The sequence below is a fragment of the Hoplias malabaricus genome, chromosome 6, assembly GCF_029633855.1.
Source record: "Hoplias malabaricus isolate fHopMal1 chromosome 6, fHopMal1.hap1, whole genome shotgun sequence".
Lineage (NCBI taxonomy): Eukaryota > Metazoa > Chordata > Actinopteri > Characiformes > Erythrinidae > Hoplias > Hoplias malabaricus.
This window is the reverse complement of record NC_089805.1, coordinates 16,824,483-16,841,824: the sequence shown is the minus strand read 5'-3', so window position 1 is coordinate 16,841,824 and position 17,342 is coordinate 16,824,483. Positions and strand designations below refer to the sequence as shown.

At 38.8% G+C, this 17,342-nt stretch overlaps 1 protein-coding gene across 2 annotated transcripts in view; it reads right to left on the bottom strand.

The window, feature by feature from the left end:
• The window catches only part of cgnb (cingulin b), a 68,467-nt gene that overhangs the window by 19,423 nt on the left and 31,702 nt on the right, over nucleotides 1–17,342 (bottom strand). For both annotated transcript variants that reach the window (XM_066674664.1, XM_066674665.1), the window contains exons 3-8: nucleotides 17,037–17,137; nucleotides 16,724–16,793; nucleotides 12,998–13,122; nucleotides 11,685–11,817; nucleotides 6,792–7,004; nucleotides 4,930–5,057 (exon numbers count right to left, since the gene is read on the bottom strand). In XM_066674664.1, coding sequence (XP_066530761.1) covers nucleotides 4,930–5,057; nucleotides 6,792–7,004; nucleotides 11,685–11,817; nucleotides 12,998–13,122; nucleotides 16,724–16,793; nucleotides 17,037–17,137 — 770 coding nt within the window. The remainder of the gene's footprint in view (nucleotides 1–4,929; nucleotides 5,058–6,791; nucleotides 7,005–11,684; nucleotides 11,818–12,997; nucleotides 13,123–16,723; nucleotides 16,794–17,036; nucleotides 17,138–17,342) is intronic.

Sequence of the window (17,342 nt, the reverse complement as noted above, 5' to 3'; positions counted from 1 at the left end):
GTACGGAGGAGGTGAGAGAGAGAGAGACACTGCAATTTAAAGTGTATTTGTGCTGTAAACGATAACTGGATGTAAACATGATGTAAACCGGATATGTGAAAACAGTACACTCATTTACAGTCCAACAGACCAGTGTTTGTGTGAAGTGTGTGTGTGTGTGTGTGTGTGTGTGTGTGTGCTTCTTCAGTCCAGTCTCAGTCTCTAGGTGTTCAGGAGTCTGATAGCATGTGGGAAGAAGCTGTTACGGAGTCTGGATGTGAGGGCTCGAATGCTTCGATACCTTTTTCCAGACGGCAGTAGGTTGAAGAGTGTGTGTGAAGGGTGTGTGTGATCTCCCACAATGCTGAGTGCTTTGCGGGTGCAGCGAGTGGTGTAGATGTCTGTGATGGAGGGAAGAGACACACCGATAATCTTCTCAGCTGTCCTCACGATCCGCTGGAGGGACTTGCGATCTGCCCCAGTGCAGTTTCCAAACCAGACAGAGATGCAGCTGGTCATGATGCTCTCGATGACTCCTCTGTAGAAAGTGGTGAGAAATGGAGGGGGGAGATGAGCCTTCTTCAGCCTTCGCAGGAAGTAGAGGCGTTGCTGGGCTTTCTTTTTGATGTTACTGGTGTTAGTGGACCAGGTGAGATCATCCGCTAGGTGAACACCAAGGAATTTGGTATTCCTGACAATCTCCACAGCAGAGTTGTCGATGTTCAGTGGCTAGTGCTCACCCCTTGTTTTTCTGAAGTCTACAACCATCTCTTTGGTTTTGTCCACGTTCAGAGACAGGTTGTTGACTTCACACCAGTCAGTTAGCCGCTGCACCTCCTCTCTGTATGCTGACTCGTCGTTCTTACTGATGAGACCCACCACAGTCGTGTCATCAGCGAACTTGATGATATGATTTGAGCTGTGCATTGCTGCACAGTCATGGGTCAGCAATGTGAACAGCAGTGGACTGAGCACGCAGCCCTGGGGGGCTCCAGTGTTCAGTGTGATGGTGCTGGAGGTGTTCCTACCGATCCGGACTGACTGAGGTCTCCCAGTCAGAAAGTCCAGGATCCAGTTGCAGAGAGAAGTGTTGAGACCCAGTATATTCAGCTTCCCGACCAGATGCTGAGGAATGATGGTGTTGAACGCTGAGCTGAAATTTATGAACAGCATTCGGGCATATGTGTCTTTCTTGTCCAGGTGGGTGAGTGCCAGGTGCAGCGTGGTGGATATGGCATCGTCCGTTGAACGGTTAGGACGATACACGAACTGTAGAGGGTCCAGTGTGGGGGGAAGTAGGGTTTTGATGTGCCTCATGACGAGCCTCTCGAAGCACTTTGTGATGACCGGTGTGAGTGCAACGGGATGATAGTCATTGAGGCAGGACACAGAAGAATTCTTAGGCACCGGGATGATGGTGGTGTTCTTGAAGCATGTTGGAACAACAACGCTGCTAAGAGAGATGTTGAAGATATCAGTGAGGACATCAGCAAGCTGGTCTGCACATTCTCTGAGCACTCTGCCAGGAATGTTGTCTGGTCCAGCAGCTTTCCGCGGGTCGACTCTGCATAGAGTTTTCCTCACATCGGCTACAGTAAAAGACAGCACCTGGTCGCTGGGAGAAGGGGTGGACTTTCTCACCGTTACATTGTTCTGTGCCTCAAACCGTGCGTAAAAATGGTTCAGCACGTCTGGTAGGGAAGCATCTCCGTCACAAACAGGTGGTGTAGTCTTGTAGCTGGTGATGCTCTGGATGCCATGCCACATGCGCCGAGTGTCTCTACTGCTCTGGAAGTGGCTGTGAATGATCTGGCCGTGTGCACGCTTTGCCTCTCTGATAGCTCTGGGGAGTTTGGCCCTCGCTGTTCTCAGGGCCGCCTTATCGCCTGATTTGAAAGCAACGTCTCTAGCCTTCAGCAGCGCACGCACCTCTGCACGGCTTCATCCACGGCTTCTGGTTGGAGCGGATGGTGATGGTCTTGGAGATGGTCACATCATCGATGCACTTCTCTATGTAGCTGGTCACTGATGATGCGTACTCCTCCAGGTTTATTGTGTTGCTGTAAGTTGCAGCTTCTCTAAACATGTCCCACTCAGTGCACTCGAAACAGTCCTGAAGAGTAGAGATTGCTTCTGATGGCCAGATTTCACCTCTTTCAGGATAGGTTTCGATCGCCTGGTGATGGGTCTGTATGCAGGAATTAGCATAACAGACATGTGATCTGAGTGTCCGAGGTGGGGGCGGGGCTCTGCTCTGTACGCGTCTGGAACGTTTGTGTAAACAAGATCCTCTCGTAGCAAAGTTCACATACTGGTGGAATTTAGGGAACACTTTCTTGAGATTTGCATGATTAAAATCTCCAGCAACAATAAACAGTCCATCCGGGTGTGTGTTTTGGAAGTCACTTATGGCTTCGTATAATTCCCACAGCGCTTGTTTTGTGTTTGCATCGGGAGGGATATAGGTTGCGATTAAGTAAACAACGGAGAATTCTCGAGGTAAATAAAAAGGTCTACATCTCACAGCCACAAACTCCACTAACGGTGAACAATAAGCAGAGACTAGCACAGAGTTCTTACACCATTCAGTGTTAATATAGACACATAAACCACCACCGCGAGTCTTACCGCATAGCGCTGGGCTCGAAATGCGGCTAGCCCATCTAGCTGAATGGCGGCGTCGGGAATACTGTCGCTGAGCCATGTCTCCGTAAAAACAAAAACACAACAGTCTCTGTATTCTCGCCGTGTAGTTCGCTGAAGTTTGATATAGTCCAGTTTATTATCCAGCAAGCAGACATTGGAGAGAAAGAGAGAAGGGATAGTATGCCGGCTCGGGTTAGCTTTTAGCCTAGCACGGATCCCCCCTCGCTTGCCGCGCTTCTGTCTGCTCTCACAACGCTTGCGTCGTCTCCTTCCCCGGCCGCCGGCATCAGGAAACGTCGAGGCTTCAGGGCTAGGCCTCCGAAGCAAGCGGAGGTTCCGCAGCGTCTCCTGGAGGTCATCGCTGATACTGTAAATTTCCTGTTTGCGATATTGAAGCAGTGTCTGGCGGTGATATATGCGTACTGCATGTGTTCCTGCGTCCATATATTATAAATAAAATGGAAAAAACGTTTTTTAAACAAACAAAAGCCCGCTTGGTTCTGGAGCGGCCGCTGCACACGTGTTGACGCGCGCGCCGCCAGCTCACACCCAATTATACACAATTATACATTTATAAAACATAAAATTTAAGGACAATAAGTGTTTTGAAAGAAAAATAAAATGAGAAGAGGTCCATTTAATATTATGTGCTTTAATAAGGGCAGCGCTATATTAAACCTTGTTTTAGGTTTTCCTTCAGCCGAGTGTTTTCTTCTATTTTGTATTCATGTGTACGCAATTCTCGCTTAGTTTTTCCTCTATTTTTGCCTCTGGATTTAATCCTTCTAGGCTTTGGAGTATTTCTCAGGCTGAGTCTTGGATTGTTTTTCTTGTTTGTGCTTTGCCCTTTTTATAATTAAATCCAAAGTGCTCACGTCTGTCTCTAACCTTTGCTTACGTCCAGTAAGAAACTGAAACTGGGATTTCTTTACACGGATTTCTCAAAAAAAAAAAAAAAAAAAGGGGGAATGGCCATCCCTGGAAAAAAGCGGGGGTACACTGTCCGCCCTCCCACAACCCCCACCCGCCGTTCCCTTACAGACGTAAGCTACTACGGTGTATGTATAGGACGTTGTATTTTTCTACAACACAAATAAATTTCATTGGGGTATAATTATGAAAACTGTGAATCATTATGTAATTTACACATAAAAACCTTAGATTATCAGTAATGAATAAATTCTTTAATTAAGTAGTACATTTTTCGAGGTCTTTTGGTGTACCACCACTTGCTGCTTCACGTACCACTAGTGGTACACGTACCACAGTTTGAGAATGACTTAAGGTGTCAGTGTACCACTGATTTAAGGTGTTCCAAACAAAATTATTTTTTCTCAACGTGGGTTTTTTTTTTATGTGGCCTCAAAATATCTTGGTAGTCTTTTTGTGGTTTAAAGGCCATTTGAAGTGGTCATTTATTTAATGTGAAAGTTTGAATACAATTGCCATTTTTAAGGTGGCGGTCAAAAATACATTGGCCGTACTTTAAGGTTTATTTGAAGAGATAATTTTTATAAGGTGGAAGTCCAAATAAAATGAACTTTCCTTAATGTGGATTGTTTTTTTAATGTGTCATTCAAAATATCTTGTCAGTCTTTTTGAATGTTTTAAATGGTATTTGAAATGGTTATATATAAAAAAAAATATCTAAATAAATTGTCCGTTTGCTTAAGGTGGATTTTTTAAGATGGCGATCAAAATATAATGAAAGTCTTTTTAAGATTTTAAGGGTTATTTGCAGTTTTCATTTATTTAAGGTTGATGTCTGAATAAAATTGAACTTTTTTAATGTGGAATGTTCTTGAGGTATATTTTTAATATATGTTCAACATATTAACATATTTTTAATGTGGCGTTTAAAACATACTGACATTCTTTTTATAGGTTTAAGGTTTATTTGAAGTGGCCATTTATTTGAGGTGGAATTCTAAATAAAATGGCCATTTTCAAGGTGGAATTTTTTTTGGCAGTCTTTTTATGCTGGTGGTATTTTAAATGTGCTATTGTTTTACAAATTTAATCTCATAGCTATTAAGCAGTGTAAAAGCTAAGGTTGCAGCAATGGTAGCATTATGTGATAAGCCAAATTCAAAGTTCGTTCACAAACTTTCCCCCTCTAGTTTAACTTGTTTCTTTAATTTAATCTCAATAAATTGGTCCAGTTTTGCTTTTGGTCAGTACATTTTGTTTTTTACTGGCACCAATTCATATAAGGGCCTAACAGACAGTCATATTTATTCAAATATGCTAACTAATACGGCCTTAAAATACTTTGTTTAAATATTTAATAACATTGGAGCTCACTCTTGTTTGACTGAGCGTAATTGCTCCTTCCACTGGTCACCCTGTTCCTTGTAGCTGTCCAGCTCATCTTCCAGTGTCAGAATGGATGCATTCACCTTCTGTCGCTCCTCCTCTATCTCCTGGTGTGACTAAGAGAAACAAAATCCATGTATTATATATCCATGTCATGCATATATTCTTGGAGATTCAGTAAACTCACAAAAAGCTTGACATCTGTGTCGCCCTGTTGACATCTTTACATTCATCGCCCTGTAAAGGACTTGTGCCCCCTCCAGGGTGGGTTCCTGCTTTGCGCCCAACGATTCCAGGTAGGCTCCGGACCTACTGCGACCTTGATCTGGATAAGCGTTTACAGACAACGAATGAATGAATAATGTTGCCATTTAATCAGGAACATTATCTATACAAGAGAACTCTGTAAATTATGGCAATCTGTTAACTGTGTGTCAGTCTTCCTCTACACCATCTGTAGAAGAGAGCGCCAAAGGACCACCACTGAGAATGTTATTTGTGTAACATTCTCAGAACATCAGAGATGTTGCATAATACAGCGTATCAAAAATAAAAGGATTTTTTGACAAGCTATCAGAAACATGCACCCTTGCCAAGGAAGTCCCCTAATTGTTTGCAATGGCTCTTTATTGCTGGCTTCTACTCCCTTCTATAACTGTTAAGTGTTGTTCAGATAGGAGCTTTCATTATGTACATTTACACCTCATTGTGTCTGCAGATGCTGAATAAACTAGGAATTTTCACTACATGACATTTTTGTCCCCCCTTGAGGCAACATTAGATTTTACAAATCTGCCCACAGACAAAAGGCTGAAACAACGATAAATAATCTAGCCTTCGAATTAGTGATCTGCTCACTCCCCATCCATCCACTCCTGACCACACAGTTAGCTTCTTTTCAGTGAGCTTAACAGATTATTCTTGAGGATCTTCCTTTCCTTCAGAATGGCAAAGGTTTCCCTACTCTTGAAGCTTACTGGCTTTCCTTTCAGCCAAGAAGCAACCCAACAATGGCTATTGTAGAAAGACAGAACATGGCAAATAATACTGTAAAATATATCCGACGGTCCTTATAAATTTTGCTCATAATCTTTGTGCACATTTAACATCCAATATTTCTCATCCTTAACATTAAATGTCCAAATAAGATTTAAGTCGCAAATCACTTCAACTGACAGCATTACATAATTGCAAAGTAACACACAGCTTACAGCCAGAAAAATCAGTGTCTATATTTTAAAGTTTATTTTAATAGATATGAAATATAAACAGACACTGTTATTATTTTTTTATTATTACTATTTTAGCTAACAACTTACTGCATGGTTCACACATTTTCAACAAATAGGTCATGTTAGCAACATCCAGTTGCAACTTCAGTATGTGTCAGTAACATTCATTCATTCATTATCTGTAACCGTTTATCCAGTTCAGGGTCATGGTGAGTCCAAAGCCTACATGGAATCATTGGGCAAAAGGCAGTAATACACCCTGGAGGGGGTGCCAGTCCTTCACAGGGCAACACACATTCACACCTATGGACAGATTTGATCTGTCAGTAACATGTTTTAGTATATTGGACTGTGACAACTTCAAGTTAATTTGTGTCTCTGCAAACACACAAACTTGAAATTGTATGTAATTGGGCACCCAGAGGAAACAGCATCAAAGCCAGGACCCCCAAGCCTGTTTATAGCAACACTATTTGAGACCCTATAGATAACAATTAGTGTCTTTAATGACTATATGAATTATGCACTGTGGGAAAAAAATTAGGCACACAAGGCAATCTATATAACCACAATAAAAAAGTATTTATTGGGGAACCTTACACCGGAGTGAACGAATACCTTTGATACATGTTCCATGCTCAGTTGAAGTGCCTCCATGTCTTGGCTGTACTGCTCTCTCAGTGCTTCCATTTCTCTGTCATGGGAGGCCACTTCATCTTTCAATGCCCCCTTCAGGGCAGTTAGCTCCCTCTCCCTCATATGCAGAGACTCCTCCAGTTTTTGCCGCATCATAACTGCCTCAGACAGCTCTGCCTGTATTGTCATTAAATCCTGCCAGAATATTAAGGAGAAGTGTGAGATAGATAAGGAGGCAACTAAACAGGGAAGTGAGAGAGAGAGAGAGAGAGACAGAGACACACACGACATCAGCACTGAAAAATTTTGTTAACAATGTTGTATGGGATCATAGCAGTCTGTAAAATGTTAGTGTAATCATACCACAGCACTTCTGGTTTCTAAATGAAAATGAAATCAAAGCATTTGTTTCATTTGCACACAGCTATTTTAGTAACTTTCATATAGTTTTAAGAAGGGTCAATAATAAACTTAAAGCAGGGCTGAAACACAGAGTTTGACACTACTCTGTATAGTATTATCTAGAGTTAAAACTAAACCAGTGATATATGACATGAACCATGAACCTATTTTTCTTTTTTAGAGAATCTTTTAAATGAACTGTGTATACCAATTCACAGTCCATCAGAATTAAAATTTTCTGTTGCTTAATATTTATAAAAAAAAACTTTTTTACTTTTTGAATGATAGACTAGCGCACACTAGCTTCAAGAATTAGGTATCTTCTCTTTGAATTCACAGTATCATGTAATTGGGGAAATTCTACAGATCTTACATTCGTTATTATAAAAGGTAACAAGATGGTCTCATCAATGTTCTAAAAATGCCTGCTGTCAATTTATTATCAATGCTCAATTTGTAAATAAAACAAATAAACTCTTCTACATGATTAACATTTTATTTCAAGTCATATGTGAACACACAGTAAGCATCAGATGTATATGTACTACTCAACTGCATGTTATTTAATTTAAATACAGCAATAAACTCTTCAGTAATCTAAAGCCCCGCCCCAAGGAGTTGACTGACAGATGAATAAAAAAAAAAAACAATATAGCTCAGTGAAATGTAATTTAAAGCAGAAAAAGAACAGTTGCACTAAAATAATTAAAGCGAGGATGCAATGTACCTCCTTTGCCATCTCTGAACATGGATTTACAAAATTTTCATTATGAGACCACAAGTGTAAAATAGAAACATAAAATCTTTGATTAAATTGTTATTTACTTACTGCTTACAAAATATATATGTGCATATATGATGGAGAAAATGCAATCCAAATCTTATCCAGATTGTAATGTTAAATTATTTATATCTTACAGTTTATTAATTTTTTTTAACAATGTGACACCTTCTCTTCTTTTGAGGTTCTCTCCACTATTATTACAAATCCGGTCACAAAAAAGGACGCATTTTTTTATGCAACATTTACAGACCACCAGGGCCTTACTTAGAATTTCTGAAAGAATTCAGCGATTTTGCTACAAACATAGCGGTGTGCAATCATAAAGTTATAATTGTAGGAGATTTCAATATCCATTTTGAGAAGGAAAGTGACCCACTCAAAAAGGCATTTACCTCAATCTTAGACTCTATTGGTATTACTCAAAATGTAACAGGGCCTACACACTACTGCAGCCACACTTTAGACTTAGTTCTGACACTAGGTCTTAACATTGATAAAATTAATATCTTACCGCAATCCTCAGCAATCTCCGATCATTACTTAATTTCATATGAGCTACGTTTTAGCCATAATATATGTAAGAACCCTCGCTATTCTACAAAGCGTATAATAAAACCATCTACCGCCCTACAATTTATAGAAAACCTACCAGAACTATCGACCCCAGTTCCAACTCCATCAGACCCAATGGACCTAGATGTACTAACTGATTACCTAGAAAATACCTGTCGATCTACTTTAGAAAAGGTAGCACCACTTAAACATAAAAGTATAAGACAGAAAAAGCTCGCACCATGGTATAATGATAAGACCCGTACTTTAAAACAAACATTACGAAAACTAGAGCGGAAATGGCGATCAACCAAGCTTGAAGTGTTCCATTCTGCCTGGAAGGACAGCCTTATACAGTATAGAAATGCCCTCACTAAAGCTCGCTCAGCATATCTGGCCTCGCTGATCTCCAATAATAAAAATAATCCGAGAGCATTGTTTAGTGTGTTTTCTAGAATTACAAAAAATCAAGCAGGTTCTGAACAACTAATTCCAGCAACTCTCACCAGTAAAGGTTTTATGGACTTTTTTAATAATAAAATTGAGAATATTAGACAACAAACTCAAGCCACAGGATCAAATCCATCCTCGCTGCCACCCGATGTGAATGATATAAAACATAATGTAACTGTAAAAGAAAGACTTGAAACCTTTTACCCACTCCCACAATTAGAACTAGAGAAGATGATCACCTCCGCAAACTGTACAACTTGCACACTTGATGCAATTCCCACAAAGTTTCTCAAAGAAGTACTACCAGCTAATATTGATCCTCTTTTAACCATAGTAAACTCATCCCTTAATCTGGGCCATGTACCCAAAGCTTTTAAACTAGCAGTTATTAAACCTATGATCAAGAAACCAAATCTTGATGCTAGTACACTGTCTAATTACAGGCCTATTTCTAATTTGCCATTTCTGTCCAAGATCTTAGAAAGAGCTGTGGCCCAACAACTTAGTTCATATCTACATAAGAATCATATATATATGAAAAATTCCAATCTGGATTCAGGCAACATCATAGTACAGAGACAGCTCTAGTCAAGATAACAAATGATCTTCTTCTTGCCTCTGATCAAGGCCACGTATCCCTGTTGGTGCTTCTTGACCTAAGCGCAGCCTTCGATACAATAGACCACAATATTCTCATAGAAAGGTTAGAAAACATGGTTGGAATCACAGGGACAGCCCTATTATGGTTCAAATCTTACTTAACGGAACGTTATCAATTCGTAAAAGTAAACAATCTAAATTCAAATTATTCTAAAGTAAGATTTGGAATTCCACAAGGCTCTATTTTAGGACCATTATTATTTACATTATACATGTTACCGCTAGGCACAGTTATAAGAAACCATGACATTAACTTTCACTGTTACGCAGACGACACACAATTGTATATTTCAGCCAAGCCCGATGACAAACACAGATTAAAGAAAATAGAGGACTGTGTAAAAGAAGTGAAAGGCTGGATGTTGTGTAACTTCCTCCTTCTAAACAGCAACAAAACAGAGGTCCTGCTTTTGGGTCCAAAAGTGGCAAGAAATAAATGATCAGATTTAATTTTAAATCTAGCTGACTTTCCAGTTAAACCTGGTTCAGCAGCAAAAAATCTTGGTGTCATAATTGACCCGGATTTATCATTTGATCAACACATAGGTAGTATCACTAGGACAGCTTTTTTACATCTTCGCAATATTGCTAAGATTAGAAATGCCTTATCCCTTCAGGACGCAGAAACATTAGTACGTGCCTTTATTACTTCAAGGCTTGACTACTGTAACGCACTACTGTCAGGATGCACCAGCAGCAATTTAAGAAAACTTCAACTAGTTCAAAATGCTGCAGCTAGGGTCCTCACTAAAACTAGAAAATTTGAACATATCAGCCCAGTTTTATCATCACTTCATTGGCTGCCTGTTAAATTCCGCATTGACTACAAAATTTTGTTATTAACATATAAAGCTCTACATGGGCTTGCTCCTGAATATCTTCAAGATACAATTTCCTATTATGAGCCTCCACGTTCACTCAGATCACAGAATACTGGATTTTTAATTGTTCCCAGAATTCAGAAGGCCTCAGCTGGGGGAAGAGCCTTTTCTTATAAAGCCCCCAAACTCTGGAATGATCTTCCAGAAAATGTTCGGGACTCGGACACAGTCGCAATCTTCAAATCTAGGCTAAAAACTCATTTGTCTAGTTTATCTTTTGGTAGGTAATGCTCCCCCATAGATAAAGGCGGCAGATTCGGGGGGTCCATGGACACAGGGAATTATAGTAAACTGAGACGCTGGTGCTGTCGTCCTGCCGCTTCTCGCGATCACTCAGGTTTGTTGACGGTGGAGCGGAGGGATGCCAGTGTTTCAGGATGCTCCCGTGTCTGTGTGTCCTCCTGGTTCTCTCCTTTTAGTTAAAGTTGTCATAGTCAGATCTGCCGGAGTCATTAGCCACACTCTGGAAATTTTCATATTTTCTACTTTACAAACACAAAACAGTTCAAAACTAATTCCATCCCTTTACATCTTTCCGAGTGAACAACTGCCCACCTGTCTGTCTGGACATTAATGGATGACTGTCGAGACCCTCCTCCACGCTTCAGACCAGCTGGCCACGCTCCAGCAACCACCAAGTGCCTTGAAGCTGTCCCTACACTGAAGTTCTCACGGACTACTAACTATTATCACCAGTAGATTGACCAGAGGAGGATGGGTCACCCCTTGTGAGCCTTGGTTCCTCCCAAGGTTTCTTCCTCAGCTGGGGGAGTTTTTCCTTGCCACTGTCGCCCCTGGCTTGCTCACTTGAGGGTTTTACATTTGTTTTTACATTTCATGTCAAATCTTTGTCTTACTGGAATTCTGTGAAGCTGCTTTGTGACAACATCAGTTGTGAAAAGCGCTATATAAATAAATTTGATTTGATTTTTTTATTTTCAAAAGTAAAAACATGTTGGGAACAAAACACTTTAAGTTCTCTTCCCTGGCCATGCAAATATGGAAAACCAGTGAAACCAAACCCTTGATACTAATGTGCAACATCTTATACCTCACACAATTATTACAAGCTGCAAAATATCTGACATTGTATGTGCCCAAAAATAAACTAAGCAAATGATAATCAAACGTATGATTATATACCATGTGCAATGAATCAGTTTCAGTTGTGTTTCCTGATACTCTCCTCAGATCATCCTGCAGCCGAGCCAGCTGATCCTCTTGCTGATGTAAGCGAGTCTCTATCCCTTCTTTCTCCATGCGCAATTCCAGCAATCTAAGCACAGCCATGACAGATAAATATATTAGGGTTATAAACATTTACTGTAGTTTTGTTACAAGAACAGTACTGTGTATACACATAGTGCAAAATAATAATAATATTATTATTTTAGTATAGAAAAGTGAATCTGAAGTATTATGTAACTGTGTGTAATCATTATATTCACAAAATATACCTGCTGGCATATCTGTGCTAAAGAAGACATTATTCTGATGCTTTCTTCTTTTTATTCTTGTAAAAGTGTCAGTTCATTAAGTCACCCTGTTCTGTTTTCTGGTTTATCTAATCTGTGACCATTCTGTCAATTTATTTGAAAAGAAAAATGGATTGATTTTAATTTATGATTTATTTAGGATATTTATTTTTTTTGCCAGTTCCTTTTGCTAAAGGTTCACTTCTTTTTAATATAGTGCACTTTTATTATCAGGGCATCCTAAAGAGCAAACAATCTAAATATTGAAATTACGTTTACACTGATAATATAATTAATCTCAATATTAATTATCTGTAGCCACTTATCCGGTTCAGTGTCATGGTGGGTCTGGAGCATACCCGGAATCACTGGGCGCAAGGCGGAAACACACCCTGGAGCGGGCACCAGTCCTTTGCAGGGTGAGACACACTCAAACATTCACTCACCCATTTACACCTATGAACATTTTTGAGTCACCAATCCACCTACTAAAGTGTGCTTTTGAAATGTGGGAGGAAACCCACACAGACACGGGGGAGAACACACCAAACTCTTCACAGACAGTCACCCGGAGCGGGACTTGAATCCACAACATCAGATCCCTGGAGCTATGTGACAGCAACACAACCTGTTCAGCCACTGTGCTGCCCTTGGTTCATTACAGTACATCAAGGTTCAATTTTACTTTTTGCTGGCGCCTGTTCATGAAAGGGTTAGGGTTAAAAAATAAATAAATAAATTATATATATATATATATATATATATATATATATATATATATATATATATATATATCGCTGTGAAGGACTGCCATCCCCTCCAGGGTGTATTCCCGCCTTGCACCCAATGATTCTAGGTAGGCTCTGAACTGGATAAGCGGTTACAGATAATGAATGAATATATATGGATGGATGGATGGATGGATAGATAGATTTCTTTTTTTTAAGCCATACAAACAGACAGAGAAACATTTTTTCTTACTGGTCCTGTGCATGCTGCAGTTCTCTCTTGGTCTCTTCCAGCTGTTGCTGTAGCTGCTTGTTTTTTCTCTCAGTCTGGTCTAATACATTTTTCAGACTGTTGTGTGACAGTGCTGTCTGAGGGGTCTGAAAGATGCACATTTAAATTTTATTATTTATTTTAGAGAGACAATGCCAGGCCCCATTCTCCACATGCTACATCAGCTTCATAGACAGAGGGTGTGTGCGCTTGACTGGTCAACCTGAAGTCCAGATCTGTCTTCTATGGTGCATCATGCAGAGAAATATCAGACAACACTTGCCACTGAGTCTTGAATCAAGCAAAATTGACTGAAATTGCACTTAAAAATTGCAACAATTAATGTCCTTAGTGCCATTAAATGGAATTAAAATGAAAGGTGTTATAACAGAGTGATAAATATACCTGTCTTTCAATGTATTGTCTTTATGTTACAAGAATACATCAAAATCAGATTATATTTAAAAAATATAATAATGTAATGGATGTTGCCATTACCACCAGAATAGATAGGTGAGTGTGAGACTGGATGGTTGCTGGTTCAATGCCCAGGAACAGCAGGGTATATTTAACCATGGCTGAAAGGCTCTTAAATCTCAAACTGCTCCCTGGATGCTATGGCTAGCAGCCCACTGCTTCAGGTGTGTGTGTTCACTGCCCCTAGATTGTGTGGCTAATAGAAATTGCTCACTAGTGTGTTTGTTCCATTGATCACTACTACGGATAGGTTACATGCAGAGAAACATTTTCTCCAAGGGGATTTCATGTTTGCATGTCTTTGAAGTAAAGGTTCAAGAGAATAAATGTGGGTGTGTGTGGTATCTGTGGGTGCTTGATCAATCCACATCCATCCATTCAAACTGTAGTAAATTTGGGGGCATTGGAGTGAGCAAAAAACTTCCATGACTGAGGTGCCCTTGAAAAAGTCCCCCCCAACTGCTCCCTGGGCACTGGCATGGCTGATCACCACTTTGGATGTGTGTGTGCGTGCATGTGACTGTTTGCTGACATGGATGGTAATAATGCTCTGCACTGTCTCAACTATTTCATGTGGATTACAACTTACAACACAAGCGAGAGTAACACTATACCAGAGTGTTCTGTCAAGTTGTGCTACCTTGTCCAAATGTGCTACCATAGTGTGCTTCATAGCCCCCTCAATAAAATAGTAGGCAGGATATTTGGATAGGCTAAAAAAGTATATCAGAAAATGCTCTGAACAGAAGTATAAGCAGGAGATGTGCACACTAAGTCACTGTATTAGCGTAAAGGATAATGTAATTAAAAAGTAATTACAGTGATAAATTCTTTATAAATTTATCATTTTTGTTCCCACATTTGATTCAGCATATACAGTTTTGAAACAATGAAGCAAATAACAGTAAGCTAATTGTATAATGTACCTAAGGAAAACAGATCTACCATGAGAAACACATGAAAAGGTTTAATTTATATGTTACTGGAGGCTATGGGACATTTACAGCTTTGTTACTTTAAGTAGCCTAAGCCTGGTATTTATGCTTTTAAATCTTTCATTTGCTCAGATTTCAAAAGATGGTCTTATACTTAAAAAGGTTGGTGACCACTGCTTATTCACGTTAACATAGTGTGCTGAAAACAACATGGGGCGAATAGAGGAAGAACAACAAAAGATCACACTTGATGAGGGAGACTAGGTTAAAGAACAACAGCTGGTAAATGACGTGGTAATGTCACTCATATGATTACTACTACACTGATGAATTTCTGGTCTCAAACATTATAAGCATAATATAATAATATAAAAGAATATATTATGTATAATATAATAATATAGAATAACAATATAGAATAGAGAATAATATAAAAGGTATAACAGCAGCCAAAAGCCAAAATCCTACCACTGAAAAAAAGGATAGGTTAGAAAAACTGAATTTCTTGTAGCACAATTTGAACACATAAAAAAGGTTAAATGTTTTCTGTGGAATAATAAAATAAACATTTTGAAATATAAAACATGGACCTCTTAAATATTTCACTTATTTATTTTTCATTTCAAAACTAAATCCAAAAATTAATACTCACAATACCCTTAAAGCAGAGTGAATGACTGGCACAATTTTAGGTATAATTCTCAATGGGAGAAACTTTAAAATGAAACGTAAATTATAGACACTTTGCAGATTCTGTATATACCTAAACGGTCCCAAATTTGAATTCATTCTTAGCTTGAATTCACCTCTAGCCTCTACTGAGCATATTTACCAGATTTGCTCTCTGAACTCATCACACCACTGATATAATAAACAGCACTGTATTATAAACAGCATATAGAACAGTGGGTGGTTTACAGGAGGGATTTTTTAAAGCATACAACATTAAAGGGATGTGTACTGTAGAAAACAATTTTACAGTGTAATACTGTGTGTTTCTGTCCTTTGTAAAACAATGTTTAGCAACTGGTTTCCATCTGCCAGCATTTCTCTTTAGCTTTGCTTGGGTCAGGTGTGTGTGTGTAAATGGTTCTGGTTGACAAAAGACTGAAGAATACTCTAGTATACACAATGAACCCCTTTGTCAAAATACTTAAGTTTGCAGATGATTTCCAGAGGTTCAATACTACACAGACATCGAGTCCATCATTGCTTCCTCTATCACATTCTGGTAAAGCTCTGACACCAGTTAACATATTCACAAACTGCAGCATAATCATAAGATCTGCAGAAAAGAACACTGTTGTCAGCCTGCCCATAATTTGCGGCCAGCACCCCTCCAGAACAAGGAAGCATGCAAAGACAAGTCACTGCCACAACAATTACAATATTGAAGCATCATACAGCATATGGATATTTCTTTAATCATTTTTGCTGATCTCAATATTGTCCATTGAGTTTACTTGCATGTTTGGTTTACAAAAGTTCTGTTCTCATGTTTTCTCTGGTCTTTCTTCTGGAGTCATGATGTCAATTTGTTTGAAAACAGTAATTTTATATTATGTATGTTTCATTTATTTACGATATTTAAATATTTTTTATATTCCAATTGCAGTGTCTGAATATTTTTAATAACAAATATTTTGCTAAAATATTTTGTTCTTTAAAGTGGCGTAAGTGCGTATTATATTCTCATTTTATCAACGGCATAAAATTACAATAATATAATTTATCCTAATTATTTCTGAAACAAACTATTGACCACAACCCGTGGCTATTGTGACAGGTCTATGACTAATTGAAAAATTAACCATTCAAAATTTGTATAGAGATCGAGCAAGCAAAGTTCTACTGCATGCATATAACGGTGATCTTTGTTTTCCACTGGATTAACTAATTAATTAATGAACACTCAGTGTTATGTGACCAGAGAAAAGGCCCGGTATCAAAAAGTCATTAAAACTGCAACACAGGCATAATGCTCCAATACAAAATAGCAGCCTCCCCTCAACGGTACTTGTTCCAGCTCTAACTAAATTACTGATGCATTACAAAGGCTCTTAAGCACAAGCCCCTAATCAGCTTTCCACATTAGGGCAATGGTTGCCAAGCTACCACAAGGGAATGATTCACATAAAGAGTAGGTTATGCAAACAAACAGTCAAGCAATACCACACACACACAGACACACAAACACACACCATAAGCATAGCTGTCCTGCCCTTCTGAATACAGCTTCCTATTTCACACCTGCAGAAAAAAAGGATTTGTGAAAGTAAGTAAGAAACGTGTTTACCTTCACACCAGAGAACCTCTCATGAATAAGGCTGGCTTTGCGTCTAAGGGCCGTTTCATTTTCAAAAGACCTGATGAGGAGAGGTCGAAAATTATGAAATATGAAATAATGAATCATTTGTGAAAAATGCTCTCCAAATGAAAAAAAACAAAAAGACACTTGACACAGGGTAATGCCAAGGCTTTATGAAACAAAACCATATTTTAGTTAAAATAAATAAATAAATAAATTAATTAATTAAAAAAAAAAAAAAGCACTGCACTAGTAACAGTTAAATAGCTGATAAAATATTTTAAATAAAAGAAAAAAATACCCCTCTTTGAGAATGCTGTAGATGGCTTGTTTTACTTGGGCTTCTTCTCCATTCACAGCATCTGTATTTTGATTTTGGCTCCTCAAAAGATCAGGGGTCATCTAAAATAAAAAAAGGCTTTAAGTTGCTGGTGTAACACATATGTATATTAAGTAGGGACCATAAAACTCCTACAATTTACCAATTGTAAAGCAATTTATCATAGCCTTTGTTCAGACTATAAAGTGGTCCAAGAAAAACACTTGAAAAAAAGTGTGTGCACAAGGCTCATTGATGTGTGTTGAGCGAAGGTTAGCATTTCTGCCA